Here is a 25,268-nt window from a genome sequence, read left to right on the forward strand (position 1 = left end):
TTGGCTACCCGCTGGCTTCAAAAGAGCAGACTACTTGTTAATGATATAAAATACAGCAACCGTTTAAGATGCAGCAAGGCAAGGCTACAGGGCTGGGGTTTATGATCATGAACAATGCCAGAAGCTACACAGCTGTGTTAAAAAACTGTGAAAAGGCTGTTAAATGGCAGGAGTAAGCCATGTGCTGCTCCTGGAAGGCCTTTTCCCTCCAACACCCCTCCTTCATGCCGTTGGTGTGATGCGTTTGTAAAGGTGGGGAGAGGGGGATTTGCCTAGGGGTGAAGCCTCACAGGCTGGCCACAGAACATTAGGACAGTCTGATCCGGTCTCACAGATCCCGTGTTCCTAGCCTGGCACTGAGCTTCCCTCAGCAAGCAGACGTTCAGGTCCTTCAACAGAAGTTAACCCCCTTCTACCTTTCTAATTCGTAGGGGTGAAAGAAGTCCAGCAGAGTCGAGCTGGAAAGCACAAACAGGGATGAAAACAACCAGTTTGCATACTGATCTTTGTATAATGACCCCCCCCACCCTCACAGCTCACTCTTCCCCAAATAAAGACACATTGTTCAATGGCATGTTGAAAAGACGTGCTCGTCATTCTTAATAAACAACTAGAGTAAGAATACATAAGAGAAACAGGGTGGTATCTTTATATGATACACAAGTGTATGTTACAAGAATTCCATCAGGCACAGGAGCCTCAAGGTTTAAGGCCTCAATGTTAGGCCAAAAAAGAAGAGTGTGGTAAAGTTTGTACTTTTAACATCTAAAAATGTCACTTAAAGGTCTGAATAGAAATCGTTGGTTTGGGGTTTTTTTTGTATAAATCACAATTGCAGTTCACTCTCTCCTCTTCCTTCCAAGATAACAGCAAATTAACGTCCAAGCACAAGAAAAGAAGATGCCTGCCTCTCCTCCACTGGCTGAGCAGGTCCATCCATCATTCTGTGCCCTCTAGGCTGCACGTGCTCCAAGGAGACAGAGGCCCCAGCCATCCAGGCCAATCCTGTAGTTCATGTTTTCTACATCATAAAAAAAACCAGAGTCAACCAGCAGCTTTCCACAGCTCCCAGCTCGCAGGGGATATGCAGCCTCCAATGGTTCCAACAGTTTGGTGTGTTGGGTAGGATACACAATGGGTAGGTTTTCCTTTAGATTCTTTTAAAGAGAAGAAGCCTAAAAGGGCTTCATAACTACACCAATAAAAAACCAAAAACTTAGGCATCTCCTTTAGTGTAAAAGTCTGTACAATTTATCTTTGCTTGTCCCTCCCCCGTCACCCCGCCCCACCCCTTCTGAGCCAAGAAGGATGCCTTAGTGCATGGTGCTGGCATTAGCCACGGCAAGAGCTTCCTGAATCTCTCGTATCACCAGGATCCGGGTGAGCATCTGCTCCATCTGCTCTCTGCTGATCGGCTGGATGGAATACCAGATAGGGCTGTTGGGGGCCACCACCGGCTCCGGTGTCAAGTAAAACGTGTCATTCCGGCCTTTCACACTCTGGGGGCTGCGTGAGGAAGATCAGAAATAACCAGACTAACAGAATGTCCTGGGAGGGAGAGATCGCACTGCCCTCACCCCAGGCTCCACAACTCCTGACAGTGAACATCTGGCTGATGAGACGTGACAGTACGGAGTTACATCTAGGGGCAACTGCGGTCCCAAAGGCTTTAGGCCACCCAAGGTTAAAAAGCCACGGTGATGACTACCAGAAAGCAATTTGTGTTTCACACTGGTAAGTGTAACACACACGTGGCTTTAGGGGTCTTTCAGAGCGAAACAAGGATGGGCTATTTTCACACCCAGGCTAGCTGCAGAGGGATGTTCAGGTTAATGGTCAGAATCATCAGAACTCCTCCAATCTCCACAGCAAGTCCTCGTTCCTCATTTTTGTTCAGAAGCCGATTTGAACAGGACCCTCATCTCACCTCAAGTAGTGGATGCTTCCAGGTGACTTGCTTGCAAGTCACAGGCAGAACAGTGAGCTCATGCCAACACAGCAAACCTCCAGAGCGAGTAGGAGATTAAGAACAGCCAGTTCACAAATCAGGATTTGTCTTTTTAAATACCACAGAAGTTCAACTTACGTGCCATCAGAGTAAATCCCACCCTCTCACATCAACACCCCTCCCCATTTAAGTACATTTATGCAAATATAGAAACTGTGCCAGCAACAGAACACAGCCCTCAGAACTAGGCCAGCTACAAGATGCAGCTTAACAGTCACAGACGACAAGCGACCGTACAGATGAACAAGCGCTCTCACCATTTGAAGAGGTAGAAGTCATACAGCTTTATCGGACACCTCAGGGGGTTCTCTGGATTCTCAGTCTGCTCTGCATACATGTCATCTGTAACTACAAACCAGCCCCCCACAAGTCTGTCAGACGCTCTGTACCAGTATGGCAAACTGAGCAGTGCCATACAGCCTCAGCAGGCCGAAGCACCTTGTCACCAGGCAAGAGCCATACGGCTGATCCAGGGCAGAGGCACCTGCTTATAAATGCTCAAAAACCATTATATGGAGAGCTTCCTTTATCCCAAGGCTACTGAACAACACAACCCATCCATACCCTTCTTTCCTTTTCTCTTCTACCTGTGCCCAAAATGAGAGAAATCTCGCTACTGAGACCACAACGCCTCAGCTAAACCCCAGGTCTGGGCTTTTAAAAGGACGAACTGTACGTACATATGGATTCTATGTGGGTTCACCCGAGTCACGGTAAGAGAAGCCCTCCCAAAGCAGCTTCTCGCTCTGTTCATAAGCACTTACCCAACAGCCCCTTTTCCCGTTAAAAACAAGAGTAACAGAAAGAGTTATCCTTAGCTCTTGGGGAGCCCCATATGCCTCAGGTAAGGTATGTCCCCAGGCTTATCATCAGAAGGTACTAAGCTCTCTCAGACAATGCACAGAAAACTCATGCTAGGCTGAAGGTAACTGGCAGAGCCTTGGGTTCTCACAGCCCTACCTGCAGACATCTCCAGGTTCATCCACTTCCTTCAAGCCCAATAAGTAAATATTCCCAAAGAAAGCTTCCAGACACTACCTTTCTGTCCTGTCTGGTGTATGCCAGGAGCCTTCAGATAGCGGATACTCGTGCTTTTATCCTTGGGATTAGAAGGGTTCTTCTTGGTCTGCCTCAACACCTTGGAGAAGGCCAGCTTCATGTGCTGGTCTACTGTTTTCAACAGGAAGTATCTGAGCAGCAAGAAGAGAACACAGGACATTCAGAGGCAAGTAAAGGATACAGGCACAACGGGGAGGTAGTTTTCTCATCATGAGCCAGCTGAAGCTCAAACCAACACCGAGTTAAAGACTGTTCCAGCAGCAGAGCAGGCAACAGCCACAAGTTCAGTTTCCCCTCTGCTAGCTCATTTCCTTGTCATACTGCATCTTCTTTGCCTGATGGGGCTGCAAGACAGCTCTGCGTGCCACCATTTAGAATTCACGATTTCGCCCTAAGCCAGTGCAGAAGTTTCCTACCAACACTGTCAAGGCATTTGAAGTTCTTTTATTCACCAAGATTCCCAAAGACCCAAGTACTTACTTTGTATTAAAAAACATCAGTGTAGTGAGCAAGGTGGAAGGGGAGTGAGCTCCTAGCTGCTTACACTCCCACAGCATCTCTTCTGTGACATGACTGGAGAGCACGTAACCTGCAATAACCAGAAGTCAGCATCACACCAGGAGACAGTCACAGCCCGAACAAAGGCAGCATTTTATAGACTCTTAACTATTGGAGAACATATAAATCTTAAGGGAAGGAGGAGGAGTTGTTCCTCACTGGCGTCAAGATTCACTGCTGTGCGAATAACTTTTTAAATAGCAGGTTTAGTTAGGAAACACTCGTATACGTACGTCAACCTCTAGTTGGGGAGAGCATGCTTCTGCAATATGCCTATACATCCCAGCACAGAGAGAAATAAATACGCACTTAAACAGCTCTTAATTAATGGCTCGGCTCCAATGCAGATGCTCCTAATCCAATAATATGCGAGAGCAGGCAGGCCAGTGTAACAAATCAGCTCTTGGCCCTGCGCGCAGCTTTAGTCAGCACACAGTGCCAAGTGATGTATTTGGACACATGAGTAATCCTTTGATTCTCAGATTTTTTTTCCCCCTTTGTGTAGAAGAGAAATACTATACTCCAAATACACAGATAAACAGAAAAACAGACAGCAGTATGAACTCTGGGGCTTGCGGAATGACAAAGCACAGATCAAACAGCCACAGTGAAAACAAAAGGATTCCAAAACTCACGGTGCTACTTAGCCATCTAGCCTCTAACATCAGCTACTTTTCTGAACACAAGCAGTAGCTTCTTCACTGAGGTCTAATCAGATCAAAGGCAACAAAGTAATGAGAAGCCAGGTTTCTGTGCTCTGAAAATGCAATTCTTAATCTCGTTCTCATACGCAACTCTGTCAAAATCTGCCTCTTCTGGAACTGCTCCCCCCACCCCTGTTGCCATCACCTTCTAAACAGAGGGTTGAGATGAGCTGCATCCGATGGCAGCATTCGAGGCTCTAATCACACGCTGTTTTTCTCTTTGACACTCCGTTGGTCCTGCAGACCGTATCCATCTGGCTACATGGCAACACGACAGTGTTGTATTATCTCCCAAAGTAACAATACATATTAGAGGCAAGATGTATTAGTTCTTCAGATGAAGAAGCTTGATTCAGATCAAGGATCAGCTGGCTCCCAAGAAAGCCAATCTCATGACACTACAAAGTCCCAACAATCTGCCTTCTGATGGGTGATGAGTGATAAGACAAATAATCCTCAGCGACAATCAAGGCTAGAGCCTGACACAGGCAGTAACCCCAGCATTCACTGCAGATGCCACATTTTTCTCCCTGACCAGTATGAGCTGTCCTAGAGACATGAAGTACTTTGAAAGGGCTTCCTAGTCAGACTACACTCGCCCTGTAGTTCAGTTTAAACATTCCAAACTCCGGAAAGTGTTAAAGTTCTTAAATAAAAGTTCTTACCAAGAGGGGAAACGCGGGGCTGTACGTCCTTGAGAACTTCATGCAGCCATTCAGTGAACCGAATATAGTAGAGATCCGAGAAGATGTCATCTACTCGGCCATTTTCAAAGAGATACTGTAAAAGATTCACCACACGGTCAAGGCCAGTGGTAGAGAGTATAATCCTCAGAGCAGACCTTATCCTAAGAGCCCACGTACCCGGTTAGTCAAGCATTTTACAGCACAGCACTGAAGACTAATACATTCTACCTAGAAGAGTGAGGACCCTCCCACCAGGGCCAGTACGTGGGAGGTAATCTCCGTTACTGTCATGGGAATGATAAGACAGAAAGGGAAAACCATCATAGAAAGTAAAGCTGGCTGGATTTCTCCTTTCACTTCAGGTGTGTTCACTGCAAGTTATTTCACATGACTGTCCTCTGGACACTACTTTTTCAGGTGAAGGAGAGCGATGCTCAGTTCTCCTGTCTCTGTTCCTGCAGCTCTTCCAGAAAGCACAATAATATTACCTGCTCAGACTTCCCACCTCACACAAAGCTAAGTTCTTGCTTGTTAAAGCTTCAACTAGATCAAGTTTTGACATTGCCAACTTCCTCAAACATCATTCAGCCCTCACCCCCCCCCCCCTCCAAAAGAAAAGCTTAAAAGGATTTATTGTTCTTACTGTGATAGTGAACGCAGTTATTAACAATTCTTTACAAACTTAACTCAGTAGGTGAAAGCATTGCTGTGCACTAACTACATTTCATCTAGGTTTGGTAACTACACTTCATCTAGGTTTGGGTTTTTTATGTGTGTTTTTTTTTTTTAAAGCAAAGAGACTTTTTTCTTATGAAATTGTTGGGAAGCTTAATAGAAGTAATTGTTGGGAAGCTTAATAGAAGTCAGCGCCTCCATTTTTCTAACAAGAAAATCCTCCCTATATATGCTGACAACACGCACAGCTCTGCTGCACATGTAGCTGTCCTCCCCCTACCTTCTGAATACACAGGAAGATATAGTAGAGCACATCTGGATCATAGGGTTCACCATCACCATTTCGAGCTTCTCGTGTCATTAAGCATAGACCATAATTCAGCTCGGCCACAGCTGAAGAGATGAGATCTTCCTGGAACCTCAGCAGCTGACGCCCTGGAAAAACAAAACAAAGCCATATTATTTAATCCATAAAGCCATATTATTTCCCAATCTGTCAGGAATGATTTCCCACATCTCCAGCTTTGCCATTCTATCTGGCAGGCCCCGTACTACCTCATTCTCCCAGTTTAATAAAGAAAGCTGAAATAAATCAAGATCTTCGGCTGTCAGATCTACTAAAAGATAAACAGCCAAGCATCTGACAGGAAGACTCTCTGCCCTGCCAACTGCATGACTGTTGCCTTCTTTTACCATGTCCACAACGAAATGCTGCCCTGCAGCAACAGGAAAACAGCAACTCCGTGACTACTCTACCAGCTTGGCTGGCATTCACAGCCATTTTGTTCCTCCATGCACCAGTCCTACAGTGCCCTTTTTTACTGCTACCAGCCTAGGTAGCTCAAGTTGGCTCAGCACAGAGCTAATACTTTCCTTGGAACATGTCCTGTGGCAGTGGGAGTATGCAATAATCAGTATTGCAGAGTAAATAAAAGTTTAAATTTAAAAACAATCCCTGATTAAGCAAAGGTGTTTTCCAGAGCAGTAAACAGCTAACATTTTGGTCACTCCTAATCCTACTTGAAAGGAAAGGCAGGCCATGTTGTCATGACACGTACTTCCAATAGGTGCTAGCCTATTTTGGGCTTCTTTTTCCAGCTCTGCATTCTTGGTCTGTGCCCAGCTTTTCCACACTTCAAGCCCTTCTTCTGGCTTCAGAGAGTTTGGAAGTAGAAGTTCAGGTGAAGTCTGTGGCTGTGGCTGCGGTTCAACTTCAGCAACCTGAACAGTCTGAGCCTAGGAAAGAAAACATTTCAGTTTATATATACGCACTTTGATACGCAACAGTTCAACAAAAAACAAGCAACGCTGCAGCACCTCTGGCCCCAGGGTATCAGCCTTTTGCACATTCCTCTCTAACAAGACAGTTAATCCAAGGAACGCTACTTTTGCTGTCTAACCTGAACTGCTGCTCACAAAAGAGTATTTGTCTCTCCAAGAACATTTCTAGTTTGAAAGGACAGATCTATAACCCCTTTAGCAAATCTACACAACTAGCAGTCTGATGCATTTACAAGTCACGCAGAACATCACAGGAGACCTAACAGCCACCAGCCAGTCTTGCTGCAATACCGTTAAGAAGCTAGCCAGTACGCTCAAAGGCAAGGATCTTCACAGGGCTACAAGTCCTCTCAGTCACAGACTTCTGGTCTCCCCTCGAACACTGAAACAGGTCACTATCGGTTCTGAAGTACTTTGCTCCAATGCATTTTGCTTGGATTCAGTAACTTGTCATTCTGAACCACCACTGAAGTCCGTCATCTCACCGCAAGAGCGACCCAAGGCCCCTCGCAGACGCAGCCTTGAGACTCAGCAGCTAGAGTGACGGCTAGCCCCTGGCAGGGGAAAACAGCAAGGTGCCATCAGCGTTACTAACCGCTGCCGCTCCAAACCCAGACCGTCCAGAGCAAGGGTCTGGGTACGGTCGCGTGTTGCACGCTGCCAGCATCCCTCCCACCCTCGCCCATCGAGGGCGGGCGCCCTCCGTTATTCAGCACATAACAGTCAGGCAGAATAGATACGCCCTGTTCTTACTGTCAACAGCTGATAAGGTTAATTCACTTGTCAGAGGTATAAAGTAATAACAGATTAGAACACCAGCACCAAAACATTAATTCAGTTGCAAGGCAATGCTCTCAAACTACCGAATACTGCTAATGAGGACTAGCTATTATCCTGTGAAGAGCTACTGTATGACCTAAAGGGTCTCCAGACCCCTTGGAAGTTTACTTCTCAGCAGGACCTTAAGTCACCAAGAACTACTACCTCAAACCGAAACTTATTTTACAGGCAACTGATGGCACCTATCCAGAAAGGGCAGTGAGCTGCGCTCATGTCAGCCCCACCAGGGGGGCAGTCTTCTGCCCTGACCTCGCAGGCACCTTGTCTAGCACGAAGGCAGGCACACAGGCTGGAGTTAATTCGCTGAACTGGCAGCTGCTGCTTAACTGACTTACATTTTTTCACAAACAGAGCAAAATAACTGCAATTTGCCCAGATCCCACAGCAGCACAATGCCAGAAGACAGCGTGGAGCAAGTAGGCAAATTTCTTCTAAGTGTCACAGTTGAGAGGGACAACCCCCAAAAGTTTGATGTTCACCCATAGTGGCTTTATTGCCCTGTTAGAGGGCAATGGATCCCTCCTGGACTTGCCTCTTTATTTAGGGGCTTATGCAACACCCAGTACTCCAGAGAACGGGTATTAGAAAACAGTCCGATACCCAAAAATTGCAGATCACAGTGCACAGGAATACACAGCATTAGTAGAAGCTTTTCAAGTAATCATTAAAGAAATTATGGAGCTAATAGCTCAGAAAGGATCCCAAGAATGTGGGTCATGCTCTTAAAAGACCCTAGAATAAGTCCAAAAATCCTGTTTAGCAGAAAGGTAAAAAGTTCTAATCGACTCTGTTCATGCAGCTAAAAGCTATGAAGTGATCTCCGAGTAGCAACACAGGGAAAAGGTGAGCCACAGAAGGCTCTTTGAACATGACAAAACAATAAAACCCCAACCAGACAAGACCCATGCATTACAAGACCCATAAGCTGCAGCTTAAAAGTACAGCTTTATAAAAGAGGGCATCCAGCACCCGAAGTTATCTAGAGATGTAGGGAACCCTTTTCAGTGAAGGCCTTGGTGGGCTACAGCCCACAATCAACTCAGAAACAATCAGACATGACTACAGAAAGGAATCCTCCTTGTCCCAGTGCTTACAGATGAAGTAGAGGGCATAAAAGCCTTTATAAAGCCAACAGTGTTATTTATATACTGGAAAGAATTTATAACAACATTTATCCTAGCAGACTTGGATATTTTTGCCCTCATTCCATTCAGCAAAAACAGGCTCTGACAGATCAATCGCTTTTCACTTTTTGGTAATAAGAGATAAGTTACATATATCCATCTGCACATAAAAGAGAGGCCATTAATGCCCCTAATAAGTTTTAAAAGCCAATTCAAAATAATCTATAGCTTAAAGTCAGCAACAAAGCCTTTAAAAAAAAAAAACAGCAACAAATTCGGCTGCCGCCTTTACCAAGCGCTATGGAGAGATGCTTACTGGCCACTGCTCCTTATTGTGCTCTCGCACACCAGGCATTTACCAGAAGCAGAACACGGTGTGACAGATAGGTACACCTGATCCATGAAGTTTACTCACAACTAGTCAGATTTCAACACTTCACCCAGGCACTGGATATGCTGTGGACTCCACATGCTGCAGAACATGAAGTAACTGATAACTAGGTGACGAGTATATCTGCACGTCTTACTTCACTGCAGTCACCCCTGCCTGTCCACTGCAACCCCTAGAACAGGAGAAGACTATAGACCTCAGAATACCTGCTATGAAGAAGCTAATAAGGAGCATGTATCTCTTCATTTACACGAGTATCAAGATTGTACTTTCTTCGGGAAGTTCTAAATCCTGTAATTATGTACCAACATTAACACATCGCAGTTCTACACCTATCAGGAGTCAAATACCCCAGTCATGCCCAGGCTGCTGGGACAGATGCATCTCTGCCTCCTAAATACCAGCTGTCTGCTGCCATCCTCCCTCTCCACAACATTTGCACGCTGTTAATCACGGACTGAGACCCAGAAGCAGTTTTAACTTACTGAACAAGTGACTTGTAGCTGCTGCTGCTGCTGCCCCTGCTCTTGGGGTGTGGGCTGCTGCTGTTGCTGCTGCGGGTCCCATATGTGCACTGTCTGTGCTGTGTTCTGGTACGTCCCTGCCACAGCCTGCACTGCCACTGGAATGTGGATGTTGCCATTCATGAACTGCGCTGGAAAGAGCGAATTAGCAAGAGTTTGCACCACTTCCTCGTGAGAGTTCTTCACTACTGAAGTGCTTCCCACCATCTTATCCTTGTCATCTTCCAGCTTCACGGTAGCCAGTGTTGTTGGCGAGCCACTGACGTGGACGGCATTGTAGGCCTCCTGAGGGATGGCGATGTGGGTTATGTTTTGCTGCTGAAGGTCACCACGTGGTTGAGCAGAGTAAACAGGGATGGTCCAAGTCTCTCCAGTGGGGCTAGTAATGGTCCCAGTGGCACTGTACAGGTGGGCACTGTCCACTGTTAACAAGTCTGGCCTTAAAGAGACGTAACTTTGCTGCTGGCCCTGGGGAATGGCCAGCACTGTGGCAACTGGCTGCCCTGAAATAGCATACGATACAGTAATAGGCATATCCACTTTACGTTTCTTCACTGGCTGAAGGACACTCGCAGTGCTGATCCGACGCTCTCCCTCTCGTGGAGAGCCTTGTTGAGAAGGTGGAGGTGACAGTGCCCCAACTGTTTGGATCTGTATCTGCTGGCCACCAGTAATGGCCTGTCCTGCCACAAGCTGGGCCTGGATCTGCTGGTGTTGTATGTGTTCCTCCTGTATCTCCGCAGCCTGGATCTGTTGGGCAGTCTGCACATGCTGCACTTGGATTTGAGCTGCCTGCAACTGAGATGGGCTGGGGCTCTGAAGAGACTGACTCTGTATTGTCTGGGACGCCTGCTGCTGTGCCTGGCCTTGGATCTGCACTTGGACCTGTATTGGTTGCTCCGAAGCCTGATGGACAGCGAGCTGTGGAGAGAGCTGCTGGGCGGAGACCTGCTGCAGTGACTGCTGGACCTGGACCTGAACCTGCAACGACACCAATCAGCAGTTAAGAGATCAGCAAGCATCAGTGATTCGAGGGGGGGTGACCAACAGAGCTGGTCCATCACCGGAGGTCTATGCTCCCGGTCTTTTATGCTCAGTTTTATGACTCCATATGTTAATCCACTAGTAAAGATCTCAGGAAAATGAAACCAAGTTGCTCTACAAGTGCCTGGCTGATAACAGCAACACGTTAGGCGATGTGTTTGCTCAGCGTTGCACATGACCATACTCTCTCAGCAGAGGCAGAACAGCGCGTGAGCTGCATCTCCATTCTCAAAGCTCTGCGGGCTCAAGCCAAGAGATTGCATCCTCGGAAGCCAAAAGATCCTTCAGAGCTATTTGCATTGCTAAAATGTTATTTCAGCACAGGCCTTGCAGCAGCAAGACTTTAAGGTCACGCACATTTCAACTCTGATATTAAGTTTATCTTGCTACAAATGCAGGAGCTTGCCTCATTCCTACTATGCTCTGAAGACTGTTCTACGGCTTTCAACCCCAGCCCCCTAGATGGCCACAGGATCACTTGCCAGTGACAGGCAGTAAAAAATACTGGTAAGTTGAAACCAGCACTTGGCTCTTTCCACATAAAGCACAGAAATATTATTTTGAAACCAACCGCTAATAGTAACGCTGCACAAGCAGGTGCCAACACAGAAGCTTGCAAGTTCGACCTGAGCCTTCGTCATGCGCTAAGTGCCAACACTGCAGCATTCATTTTTTAAACTTCAGAAGTGCTTCTTTGCCAGTGATAGCTAAAACCAGTTCTTTTTTCATTATTTACTTTTTCCATTTAATGCCATTTATTGTCCAAATTACTCATTGTATTTTCTAGCTCACGCACTTACACAATGCTGAATAACATGGACAAAATATGTTAAGACTTGGATCCAAACACAGTTCCTGTTATTTGAGGCAAAAAAAACCAACCCAAAAAATAAGTCACACCCCTCACATAATGCTCATTTGTCCAAGGTCTGTCACACTACATAGCAGCAGTCCAGGAGCAGACTTAAAGCTAGGAGTCAGAGGTAGCCCCCAACACAAAGCTCAGGTCTCAACAACTTCACATTCCAGGCCTCAAACCCAACCCAGCCGGTACCTCCGCTCCCAGGGCAGCAAGTGAGTCCTGCTCTCCTCGTCCAGACACTTCACCACTTTGTCCCTGACATTTACCCAGCCACTCTGTTGCATCTGTCTTGTCCTAGAAGTGACATCCCAGGTTCCCATCACCATCTGTTTCTCTAGGCTTCCTTAACGCTGTATCTTAAGGGAGGGAATTAATTACTCAACCTCTCCTCTCAAATCCCACGGATTTGAACTGTGGAGCTTTATTATTGGCACCTATGATGGCCATATGAAGTTTGAAGCCAACACAGACTTAGCTACAAAACTACGTCTTCCTACTCACGTTCTCTCACCCTTTTCTACCTCACTCTCTAGAGCCAGTAAAGCTAACGTAGCATCTGCGCAGAGACGCCACAGTGGCCAGCCTGACAGTACCCAAAAGAACTACCACACAGGTCTGCATTGCGCAGATACACAAAATCTCACTTCCCAATACCCCATCCAAGAAGTCTCAAAAAGTGTTAAGGATTCATTTGCAGCCAATTAAGAGCTGCTACAGAAAAAAGCAGGGTAGCAAAATGCATCACTTGCAGACCAGTTTTATAAGTCACCTCCTATTAAGAATTAATTCTATTTCCAGGAAGAACAGGGAATTTTACAGGTTCCTGCTGGGAGCTATATGCAATACACTGTAATCCAGATGATGTGGACTTTCTATAATTTCCTGCAAGGTAACAAGAAACATACGACCTTGTGTCAGCATGACAGTCTAAAAAACTGCATCAATGAGCAATTTGATCAGGCAGCTAATTGAAAAAGATGAAGTCACCTATGGGATGCTTCTTCTGTCTGATACTCTCATCATACTGCCCTACAGCATGAGTGCTGCCTTGGGCGAACAGGCCCAAGCACAGCTCCCAGTTAAGAGTTCAGTTTAACAAAGCCAGTTTCAGTTACATCTCTAGGCCAAGTACTCTCCAAAATATCTGACTTAAATTAATACAAAGGCCTGTATTAATGATTTTTAAAGTCCTTGTTCAAAAGATTACCTGCAAGGCAAAGGCCCAAGACGGAACAAACTAAAATGCATTATTGCACCAATATATTTTCAGTTTCACACAAGAACCATTTGCTTTATCCGCTCTGATTCAAAATCATGTCACAAAAGGAGGTAAGCATGTCATTTACCCTGACTTCCGCAGTGTGTTTTCAGAATCTGCACAGGTTGACTGAGAACACCTTAAAAGTACCCCCACCTTCTTTCCATACCAAATTTTACATTACAGTTCTTGTTACTGCTGTAACATATACGAAGGAAAGACTATATTGTTTTTGCTAGCAGTAAGAATTTAAAGTGTGCTCCTGAGCTGAAACAATTCTATCACACAAGTGCAATCAGAAAGGTAACGGTGTAGGTCTAAGCGCGAGGCGCTGCCAGCAGAGAGGCACGGTCTGAGAACAGACCTGACAAGACAGCATCTTCTTTCTTCCGCTGTTACGGAATAGCGTATTTCAGCTGGAAGGGACCTGCAACGATCGTCTAGTCCAACTGCCTGACCACTTCCAGTGCTGACCGTAAGTTAAAGCATGTTATTAAGGGCACTGTCCAAACGCCTCTTAAACACTGACAGGCTTGGGGCATCAACCACCTCTCTAGGAAGCCCGTTCCAGCGTTTGACCACCTTCTTGGTAAAGAAATGACTCCTAATGTCCAGTCTAAACCTCCTTGGGTGCAGCTTTGAACCATTAACCATTTTAGAGCCTGAGCCTACTGTCTCTAAAAGTCATGGGCAACTTCTGTCACTTCCAGCAGATGAGCAATTACGACCTGAGGCCCTATGATACTCCCCCAGGAACAAATCCTAACCCTACAACTAGGATGTCTTGCTCCTCCTTTAGAGTTCACACAGCATTATCGTTAACACTCCAAGAATGAGTCTGGACCCAAAAAGATGAAGTAGTCAGACTCCACAACTACTGCAAGTTCTCCATGCTGAAACTGCAGACATCACACTTCTGATAGAGACTGCTCTTATTTAAAAGGATATTGGAGTTCTACCGACCGTGCATTACACATCCCTTGTGAATTGCACATCCATTTTTAACAACCGTATTTCGCACTAGATCACTCCCTGTTTTCCAAGTAGGTTGTACCCAGGAGTGCTACAAACATTCATTTCAGATTTACAGACTTTAACCCAGTCTAAGACCAGAGCTTCTTCAGTTGACCTCATTGTCTAACTTCCTATCTGAGAAAAAAAAGGGGAAAGAATTACACTAAACATAAGCAGCAGTTGACTTTTTAAGACTCTGTACAAAGAGGAATGCTTTAAATCTACAGGCCAAGACCAACAGGGAGGACTTTAAATCTTCACCTTATGCTGAAGATTAAAGCAAGAACATGTTATGCTGGGAATTTTTGGGTTATACTGGTGCAAGAGAGGAACATGCCAAGCTACCAGTACTGAGCAACTGCTTATTGCCAGAAGTTTGGATCTAACAGCATGAAAAGAATCACTTCCCAGCAGGCTACCATCACACAGAGAAATGCCTTTTTACCACAAAACAGCTAGAATTTGGACCAAGTACTGGTTGACTACAGAATCAAAAGCGTTAGAAGTCAGCCCTGCATCAGAACAGGAAGGCAGAACTAAATTTTTAAGATTGCCTTAAAGAAAATCTTCTGTCACATTAAGCTCAAAAACATCTTCTGTCTAGAACACAGCACATGCAAAGAGAAAATAAGTAACTCCACGAACATGAGAACAGCTGAAGCCTGGTTTCCAAAAGTTTTTTTCCCCCCTCATGGTTGATAGACTAACTCCGACAAACTTTCAAGTAGGACTCATGTCTGTCCTGTGCAGACTCTCTGCCCAACAAGGAACGAGACTGCACAACTGCAGTTCTGAAACAATTAAGTTGAAAGAATTCCTAAGCAAAGAATATCTCACTCGCGGACTGACTGGATTACCTAATATTTCCTAAAACCTAACTCCAAATGACCATGCATACCAACTCTTACTGCATGGATTTTCTGGTTTCTGGCTTAGCCTAGAGCACCTGACAGGCTCTTAAATGCCTCTTCACAAACACATCTTGGTTTCTGAAGTTTTTCTTTCTACGTTTACACTAGCAAGTAGCAAGCAGCAGGATACACCAAGAGCAGACCTTCAGAGCAAGACTGAAGACCTACTAACATGACCACACTATATATTCCAGAAGACCGTTTCAAACTTGGGTCTAGTCTGGCCCACTAGCCAAGCTAGACAAACACCTAGACACAACAAGACTGCATGCTTAGTTCCATCGGAAGGGAATCCCAAACAACAGGCTCCAAACCTATGAGAGTTAAGTGGGGACAGGTGGCAAGTTTGCTGCGGGAAGTATGCTCCAAATCCCCTCCTCCCTCCAAATAATGCAGGTGCACTTCAACCTTCCTCACCTAAGCAAGCTGACAGAAGTCAAACACTTGGACAAAAAGTTAGTGAGAGGAGAAGAGCATTATTTTTTAGCCCAATATAAGGAAAGAAGGTTTAAAATACACTTCCCTCAACACCAATCCTAAGCTAAGGCAACTCCAGCATTAAAAACTAACACTGTAACAAAGAGTTCCTTCTAGTGTTACTCCAGAAAGCACACATACAAGCACAAAGCTGGTCTGAAGTATAGAGTAGGTGAAAAGACTGATCAGTGAAGCAGCAGGAAATGTTGGAACTTGTTATTCAACTACTTTACAGGAAGTCCTCTGCTATCTAAGTAAACAAGGTCTACGGGGAGGGTACAAGTCAGCTTTTCAGAACTGCCAGACAGATTCTCACTCCAGGTTTTCCCTCTGCTCATTCATCAACATCAGAGAGAGAATTCCACAAGCCAAATTAGGCCTTGCGTGTGTTTGAACAGTTACAATATCAAGATTATGTTGTCAGGCTGTGGCAGGATTTAGGCCTAAGACAGTTAAAACACGTGAACCAGGAAAAACAAACCAGCTTACCTCTCAAAGAGGAACCTACTTCCATATATGAGAAGGTACTACCTTGAAAACACCACTCTTGACTATAACCATTCTTTGAAGTACCACACTCAGCCCTAACAAATGCTAATTAACACTGGCTGCTACACTAGTATCTTACTGGGACGCTTTTCAGAGGTAAGGGAATAGGAGCCCTACCTCCAGGTTAAACTTCAGAACCAAGGCTGGGGCAGGGGGAAGCTGCACCCCTCAGCAGTGAAGATGTATTCCGTGCAGAGTCAGAGGTAAGATTCTCTTCTGAGCTACTTAAGGGCATCTTTCCTTGCCTTCTGTCATTAATAATGCCCAGCTTCCTATAAGGGTCTGAAGTCACTGCACAGACTGGGGAAAGACTGAAAAAGCTGAACAGTAAACACATAAGGAACTGAGCAATCAAAAAGGCACAAGCCTGAACTGAAGGACACTTCACACAGGCATTTAATCGCTCTCTATACAGTTCTGTGATCTTGTTCACCTGTAGCATCCCCCCTCAAATGCTGTCCAAGAAGCTCCTGCCCCCTAGCCATCAGACTGTCTCAAGAAAAAGGTGAAACTGAGGATCTTCCCCACATGGACTGTATGTATCCTAAGGAATGACACTTTCTGTCCTCTGATACTCTTCCAGTTAAATATTCTTGCAGAAGAGGAAGAGGCACAAAAGGTTCACCTCTGCAGAAATACCATATTCAGTAAGCGAGTCAGCGCTAACACCTCTCGTCGCTGGCATCAATTCGATGGCCTCAATGCACAAGACCAACTGGCAACAATCTCACCAAAGGCAGAGCTGATAAAACTCTTATTTGACTGGAGCAAAACACAGCCCTTCCCAGCCACCTCCTGACACAGCACAGGGTACGACAACTTGACACACTAAACTCTTTCTTAAGATCACTAATGGCACCGCTGTGACACTTGTACTGTAGCACTGACTAGCACACAACCCAACACTTGCATCCACTCAGCCTTTAAAATAAACATGTGGCAATAGTTTGTTGAGCCTTTTAGGCAAGAAAACCCCAAGGTGGCAACTTCTTCAGACAGGAAACTGATTTTGGCAGGATAAATAAAAGCAGCCAACAGTCACACACTGTCGTTAGTTGTTCGTGGCAAGTAAAGTCTAGGATGAAACCTGAGCACTGTCTGTCTATCTTTACGACCGTAAGGCTGGCATCAGCACTTGCAACTGTGAGGTCATCTGACTGGTCACGTTATCAGTCACCTTCAGCACCGCTGTCACACTGCCAGACATCGGTGTAGTCATTCAAAGGGTCTTCCACTGATTTGCAATTGGATTAGCAAGAACTAAACAGATTATCAAGTCGAGTACTGGGATGACATAAGTCTGACCAAAAGCAAAGAGGCTTCAGCGGACGACCAAAATCTCTCACAGGACAGCACAAGCAGTATTTTAGCCAAGCGAGCCAGCTACACCAGGTGCACTGCTCTAGTGGAACTCTGTCACCCCCAGAGTCACAACAAAATTCAGCTTTGTTCAGACACTGTGCTCTGCTACTGCTGTCACAGTGGCAGTCTGGAGAAAGGTGAACACTAAGTCACGGGTTTAACATAAATCACATCTCGATAAGAAATCCTGGAAGACAGAAAAACACTCTCACAAAGCAGTAAAGACATTCCTCTCCACCTCATCCTTGCAAAAAAGCTTCAAGATAACTCTGAGCTAGCTGCTCAAATACAGATGAGCCCAGCTGCAGCGCTGATGCGCAAAGGTGCAGCCCTATCTAGCACCAGATATGCCACCCAAGTGTTATGCCACCCAAGTGTTCTGGGGGTTTGTAACATCCCGAAGCGAGTTGCAGGCTATGCAACACAAACACTAATTATGACCTGTACCCACAGATAGGAAAGCAATTTTAAAGCAGAGTCACATGAAAAACAAGGGGGAGAGAGCAGACTACATTCTTTAAGAAAGCTGCTGAAATCTTGACTTTCATCAGGTATTTTTCATATTCAGGGTGCAGGCCATTCAGTTCAAAAAACAGGAACAGCTCTCTGGCAGCAACTCTATGGTTATTTTCAAGAAGGTCAGGGGATTATTTTTCTCTGGAGCTTATGATACACGACCTCCCTCCCTATCTCTGTTACTAGAAGACTTGCAAGGGTCAAGCCTGAACTTTGAGCAGATTTGAAAGGAGGGAGCAGCGGGGAACACGGGGGGCAGGCGGCAGGGGAAGGGAGATTCCTTCCGGCTTTTACAATTGGTGTGGGGACCTTCCATATCTTCAAGGCTGCGGCACCCAAAAAAGCCAACCCTCCTAGTTCTTCTACTGCAAAATGAAACTTCCTCCATAAAATGTAATAGCTGGCAGAACTAAAAGCACCCTTGATCAGTTTTAATACACTCACACAGAGATCCAAGGCATGCCTATGAGACTAGAGGCTTTTATTCTTCAAAAGCCTTGTGACACAAGTTACTGTAGGGCAACAGGTTACAGAAGTCCCAGTTAAGCATTAATTTACTCAATAGAAAGAGTAATTGGAGACGAGTTACCCAGCGAAAGAGGGAAGTTTGTGCTTTTATCCTACAGCAAAGATGCAAGTGAGCTGTTAGCACAAGTCTACTGCACTGCAGCAAGTTCACACTGCCTTATCTCCAGTCACTTGTGTCTCTGTACTCCCACTCGTTGCAAAAGAAGAGAGCTCACAACTTCACATTCATGCTACAGAAGGCAGAAAGATTCATAACTGAATTACAATATAAATGAAATACAAATAAGAATTACAGCTGTAGACAGAGGTCAGCTGTTTGGTGACATATCATAAGAAAAACTCAGTAAATGCCCTGCCACCTATAAACTTTTCAAATCACAAAACGTGTTTGAGGACCAAAGCAGTTATCCTAAGTCATATGTTTGTGGTTTTTTCCCCTTCTGCTGCTGGATTTGCTCATTTAATACTTAATAAAAGTTACTGTAATACCTATTAAAAAAGATGACTCATTCCACTGTGCAAAGGGATAATCTACCTCAATACACATGCATCTTTTAGAGTTCCGTTCCTGAAAGGGATCTTCCCCTGGTTCCTATTGTAAGCTGACTCCTCTGCATTCCCCCCTCACCTAAAAGCCAGTTCAAGAACTACAACTTTTAGAATGTTCAAGCAAAATCATTTAGAGCGCACTGATTTCATTAAAAAAAAAAAAAGTGAGTTAGATCCCACAGACACCATGAACAACTAGATAAAGACCGACCAGCAGAGGGGGGTGGTATTTATAGCAGCTTCACACAGAGTGCAGGGCTTCGGGGAGTTGTGTACATGCCAAAACTGTCAACCATTTCTCCAAGAGGTTACACCACTACGTTGCTATGTATGCTACTCCTCCTATAGCAGAGCTCAATGGAGACACAGCCAAGGGAGAAATTTACTACCAAATTCCTTAAATGAAAGGGAAATAATGCTGTTCTATATAAAGTCAATTGGCCCTGCTTCTTGAGCGCTTGCCTGTGGCTTCAGGTTAGACAGTAGCTGGCTCTGAACAATACTCCACAGGTTGGCAAGCCACATATACGTGTAGAGATGATTTAAGATGCTTACCTGGACTTGCTGGGGTTGCTGAACCTGTATCTGCTGCTCTGGCTGAGTTTGCTGCTGGACACTGGTTGTCACAGGACAAGCGAGTTCAAGCAAAGACCCAGCCACCTCTGTGCTGTCCGTGTAAATGCAGTTGCCACCCTGCTGATACACCATTGTGGTGGTGGCTGTCTGCTGAAACTCCTGCAGAGCTTCCGGCCCCTTGGAAGCAAGGGAGTCCAGAAACTCCTTCATCCTGTGCTGGGGGATCGTTCGCGCCTTCACACGGATGTATTCTTCAAAGGAAATGGTGTTCTCCAGAGAATTATTCATATTGCAAGGTCCTTAGGGTTCCTTAAGGAAAGAGAAAGTAAAAGTCTTAACTACAGCACTCCTTTGATGCAAGGAGATTCCTAACTCCAGTAACTAATTTCTCATACCGAGTACGATATGAAAACTAGCAAACATGCACAGCCAGATGCCCAGACAGATGCTTTAGTTTTATGAGGCATCTTGTGCTACTACACATTTCTCAGGTTAACCCTTAGCAGCTCAGGGAAGTCTGAACAATAACCAGGTGTAACTGTGGTACTATCCAAAGAGCTCACTGCCATGTAAAACCTTCTGGCGTCGTACTTCACCCAGACCAGGCGAGTCTCATAACAGACGAAATAAAGTCGCACACTTCATTCGTTTGCAGCATGCAGTATTAGTGAGAGAAGCTCAGAAATCAATATCTGGTGGCCCTGCTTTGCAGCTTCAGAGGTGGGAGAACTGAGCAGTATGTTCTATCAGGCCATGCAGTTCTATTCTAGGCAGCTAATGGTAAGCACAACGGAAGAGCAACAGATGCAGCATTCAGCCCATTGCTATTAGGACTAGGACAGCCTTATCGATTTGAACGTAGCAAGCAAAACGAGAGTGCTGGAATCCGGAAATTCCTCAAATGGGGAACTACAGACACAGAAAAGGGGAGCTCTGGAAATGACAAAGGCAACAACAGCATCAGTTCTTGACGTCCTTTTAGTATAGGAAGAGGTTAATGTGAAACATGCCATGTATGAAGACAAAGGAGAGACAGAAAAAGAAATCAGATTATCAGGGAGGAAGTGAGAGCAAGAGAAAAAAAAAAAAAGCACCACCACCAAAGATGACTCCACCTGAGAACATTAGAAAGCTCTAGGGTATACTCCAACAGCATTCTTCTCTTATTGACTTATCTTGTTTAAACCCACAAATTGTTTCTGCAGTGAGTATACTGGTTGTTTCTAAGGCACTAATTAGTCTTGCTAAAGGATAAACAGATTTGAGCTACACCACTACCAGATACTGAGATGGTTGTGGAAAGATGTGAAACAGCACAAGATTAGGACTAGAAGAGGCGATTCAGTACTACTAGATCAAGCTGCGGAAAGGAGGAAAAAGGGACAAACATCACTATATGTACATTATGACTGTAGCTCTAAAGAGAATAGGTACAAAAGCAGAACCTTTTATATCATTTTACTACGATTTAACAAAGTGGAACCAAGACAGAAATATGCAGTTGAACAGAAGACTGCAACAGCCTGTGTGAAAAGAGGAGTTAGTTCTGGGCTCTCAGTGGCGCCCAAGTGTCTTCCGCAAGTCCAGCTCCAATTCCCACCAAAACCAGTGGGAGCCAGAGCAAATTCTAACCACTCTTGACTGTTACATGACAGCAGTCTAAACACACAGAAGTTTTTGTTTACATGGAGGAGGTTCATGGCTAGTGCATTGGATCAGGCTGACAGGAGAAAGAATTGATAGCAAAGGTAAGGGGAACACATATGAGGCAACTTGTGCTGTATCTAGAGTTATTAAGCAACATTTGTTGCTGTAGGAAATTACTACAGAAAATATTCTTAAAACACACATCAATGTTTAACAAAAGCACCAGCTGACAGTGTTCCCTTAGTAAATCCAACCACTCCATAAAAATCAGCATACAGAAGCTCCTGCAGAGCCCACAGCTGGACAGAAAAACAATCCTCCCACCTTTCAGACAGCCTGATCTGACATTCTCAAGCCAGCTCTTCGTGATATAGCCAGTAAGACTATTCACCTAGTTGCTGAGTGAGGTTTCCTCCAGGAGCCACGTGAGAGTACTCTGCACCTCTACAGGACATATTATTAACCCTTTTTCCCAGGTGACCATATGTCCAAGGTGAAACCAACAGAGAACAACCTTGTTAATGCATTCTCAGTGACTGGGACAGGACCAACACCAGGCATGCTCGAATGCACCTTCCATCTCATCATAAGATGCTCCGTCACATACTTCAAAGCTGGAAAACGGATTTTGAGCTATTAACTTGCCCCAGTTTTCTCCTTGGAACTTGCAAATATTTGACTTCAAGACTACAGTGCGGCTTTCAGAAGAGTGTCATCATTTCGCACGTCCACTCTGAGGTGCACTAGCAGACCCAGCTTTCAGAGGGAAGACCCTGCTGTGGAATAAGCCTCAAGGATGCCATGCCGGGAACCCAGACATGAACACTAGAGGTGCTCTCAGATTATACGCTCTTTGACAGCTACCTGCTGCTGAACAGGATGGGCTCACCTCTCGGCAGAGGCCCTGCCTTCTTCCTTGCTCCTGCATTGCTGCTCAGTATGGTGTAACAACTCGGAGAGCAGCTATTCACCTTCTGTTAGTCTTGTCAAGGGAGAGAGTGGGGAGGTCAGCAGGGGCACTGTTTTCAGCAGCAGCTATCCCTTAGCCCTCACTTTTACTTTTGGAACTCCAACCCTTCTGTCAAGAGCTGCTCACATGTACATCATGCTCCTATGCAGCGGAGACCAGAAGCCACCAGAAACCCAGACACATAAGCAGCTGGCCTGAAGATCAAGAAGAGGTCCACCACCAAATCATCACCTACCTCTTCCACCCACCAGGCAGCAGAACACACACAGCATTAATGTCTTAGATACAAATCCTTGACCCTGCTCGGCCACTCCATCTTAATTGGTTCTTTTTAGCATCAAAAATCAAGAGCTCACTAGGCCACTCTTCCCCACCAGCAAATCTTCCTCTGTCACAAGGAATCTCTCTTCTCCTCTCTTCTAGCATGGAGAAGTCTTCCTTTACAGTTGCTTGAAGTTACTACCTGAGAGCCACTAACACTCAAACCAGCAAAACACTCATCTGAGCCACAGCAGCACCTAAAGTCCCACGCACGGATCAGAACCCCACTGTGCCTCACGGTATTTGTTCCTGCTCCAGAAGAGCAGCAGGATCTTCCTCTGGTTTTCTTTACAGCTCCCCAAATGGCAATCAGAAAGGAGCTAAAGACACTGCAGGTAACAGGTTCTCCCGGAGTCGTTCCTGTCAGTTTGAAGGCTGCTTGGGGTTATTTAACTAAAGGCACTGAACCTCTCAAAACTGCACTTCACAAAACCCTACGCAGCAGTGGAGGTACCAGGTCTAGATGAAGATTCAAGAAAGCAAGGCTGCACTCCCAGAAACTTTATTTATTGAAACAAAACCCACCTGCATTTATGACAGAAAATCTCTTTAAGGCTCAAGTGTGCACTCATCAGGCTCTTACAGGGTAACATACGCAGCTTGCTGCTGCAGCCGCCACTTTCACTGTCAGTTATTAAAACATACTACTTCACGCATTCCACTTATCCTGTAGACACGCATTAGGAACAGCAAACACCCACCCTCACTAGATCTCAGCAGCATGTTTTTAATACTGCATTTTAAAATAAATTTAAAAAAGAGCATCCAGGCAATAAGCTTTCTCTGATAAAGGGAGCTAATTCCTCCCTGTTCAGCGCAACTGCATTTTTTCCAGGAAATAAGTTCAAGAAACTCTTTGAAGATCATGAGCACATACGGTTAGTTCATAAAACTTAGACTGAGGTTACTGAAAACACACACACAACTTGCAGCATGTGGACAATCTGGACTCACCAGTCACCATGTTGCATGTATTTCTGCTGCTCTTGTCCTGAGCTCTTAGACTTGTAACGTTCTGGAGAAGACAGAACAAAGAAGCCCTTTCCATCCCCAGTTCCTCTTTCTTTATTAAAGCCATTTTATTTTTAATAGGTATTCCGTTAACAAAAAGACAAAACCCCAAAACAAGTCAGGAAAGAAAAGCTATGACCATCCACGCAGCCAGCAGCTCCTACTGCAGAATTGCGAGGTGCCCAATTCCTAACCACTGCATCCCTCAGCCTGATCAGTGCTACTGGGAACGAGTGTGCCGGCGCAGAGCGCGGCAGGCGCAGCGCAGCCGGTGACACCGGAGTTACGGGAAGACAGAACTTAGAACAAGGCAGCAGCAGTGACCGTATCCAGAGGGCCCCCCTGCTCCCCCCGCAGGTGTTCCCGGCCGGGGCCCGGCGCTTCCCCGAGGCCCGGGGCAGACGGGAACGACACAGACCGCCCTGCCACCCAGCCCAGGCGAGGCGAAGCTCCATATTTAGCCCCTGAGATCATCGGCCGCGGCTCGGCCTCTCCCCTGCCCCAGCGGGGGACGCGGAGCCCACGGGGCTTCCCCCTGCGGCACGGCCGGACCCCGCCCGCGGGGAGCCCGGCGCTGCCCAGGCCGCTCCCCGCCGCCTTTGTTCCCCGGCGGGGCAGCCGGGCCCGGGCCCGCGGGAGGCGCGGCATCGCGCCGCCCGCCCCCCCCCCCCCCCCGCCCGCCGCAGGAGCCATGTTGGGGGCTTCGCCGGCGACGGCGGCCGCCGAGGGCCGCGCCGCGCAGAGGCGGAGGCCGCGCCTTCCGGCGCGCGCTGCCGCCGCCCGTGCCCGCGCGGGGAAGGGGCCGCCCCACGGGGGGGGGGCGGGGACGCGGGGACGCGCCCGGTGCGCAGAGCTTGAGGGGGGGCAGGGAGCGCGCACTACGCGTGCACGGCCCAGCTGCGCGCGTCCCCGCGGGCGAGGGCTGCGCGCGCCCGGCAGGCGGGGCTGCCCCCTCCCCGCCGGGCCCACGCCGCCCCCGGAACCGCCGCCGCCGCCTCCTCCTCCTCCCCCCCCGCGCCCAACGGGAGGCCCCGCCCGGCCCCGCCGCCACCGTGCACCCCCCCCGGCCCGGCGGCCCCGCTGCGCCGCGGCGTAGCCCGGCCCCGCCTCACCCCGGCCCCGCTGCCGCCGTCGCCTCGCGCCGCCGCCGCCTCGGCCCCGAGTCTTTTCCCCTCACAGCTCCCTGGGCGCCATCTTACATTCAACCCCCCGCAGCCAATCAGCGCATGGCCCCAGCCTCGCGAGAACGAGGCCCCCAAATCCCGCGATAGCTCGGAGGCCGGGCCCGCCCCGCACCTTAAAGGGGCCGCGCCCCGGCGGGGAGGGGGAGGGGGCGGCCGCTGGGGGGCGCTCTCCGAGGGGGGACGCGCACGGGTCCGGCAGACGAGGGGGACGGCAGCGGGGGCGACGACCCCCGACAGGGGTGGGGACAGCCCCCGGTGGCGGCCTTGGGGCTCGGGACGCCCCCGCCACACGTGGCCGTGGGGCTCCGAGGCGTCCCACGCAGCCGCTCCGCTGCTCCGCGCCAGCCGAGGGCGGCCCGGACGCGACCCCCGCTCATCAGTCGGGGCGAGGCCCCGCGCCACCCCACGGCCGAGCGAGGCCCCAGTGCGTGGGCTCCCCGGGGAGGGCGCTGGGGCCTCCGCGGCCGGTACCGGCAGGGTCTGCGCCCTGCCCCTGCCCCCCGGGCGGGACCGCGGGGCGGAGGGTCCCCCCCGCAGCGTGAGGCCGAGCCGGGGCTGCTTTAACGTGCCCATGTGCTCGGCGCGGCCTCCCCGTCCCCGCTGCCGCTTAAGGTGGCCCGTGGGGCTGAGCAGAGCCTC

At 47.4% G+C, this 25,268-nt stretch overlaps 1 protein-coding gene across 2 annotated transcripts; it reads right to left on the reverse strand.

Annotated features, from left to right (window-relative positions):
- Positions 1-1,261: 1,261 nt before the first annotated feature.
- Positions 1,262-24,597, reverse strand: QRICH1 (glutamine rich 1). Of its 2 annotated transcripts, XM_086469764.1 has the most exons (11): positions 24,558-24,597; positions 23,389-23,449; positions 19,476-19,805; positions 9,812-10,831; positions 6,749-6,926; positions 5,971-6,125; positions 4,995-5,109; positions 3,548-3,656; positions 3,047-3,198; positions 2,266-2,356; positions 1,262-1,506 (listed from the first exon to the last, which is right to left on the reverse strand). In XM_086469764.1, the coding sequence occupies exons 3-11, from the start codon at positions 19,782-19,784 to the stop codon at positions 1,314-1,316; spliced, it is 2,322 nt and encodes a 773-aa protein (XP_086325890.1). In that variant the 5' UTR covers positions 19,785-19,805; positions 23,389-23,449; positions 24,558-24,597; the 3' UTR covers positions 1,262-1,313. The 2 variants fall into 2 exon arrangements, with proteins under 2 accessions (XP_086325890.1, XP_009947565.1); XM_009949263.2 differs by lacking the exon at positions 24,558-24,597 and having other exon boundaries at positions 23,389-23,693.
- Positions 24,598-25,268: the final 671 nt, after the last annotated feature.

The sequence above is a fragment of the Leptosomus discolor genome, chromosome 9 (genome assembly GCF_034619465.1).
Source record: "Leptosomus discolor isolate bLepDis1 chromosome 9, bLepDis1.hap2, whole genome shotgun sequence".
Lineage (NCBI taxonomy): Eukaryota > Metazoa > Chordata > Aves > Leptosomiformes > Leptosomidae > Leptosomus > Leptosomus discolor.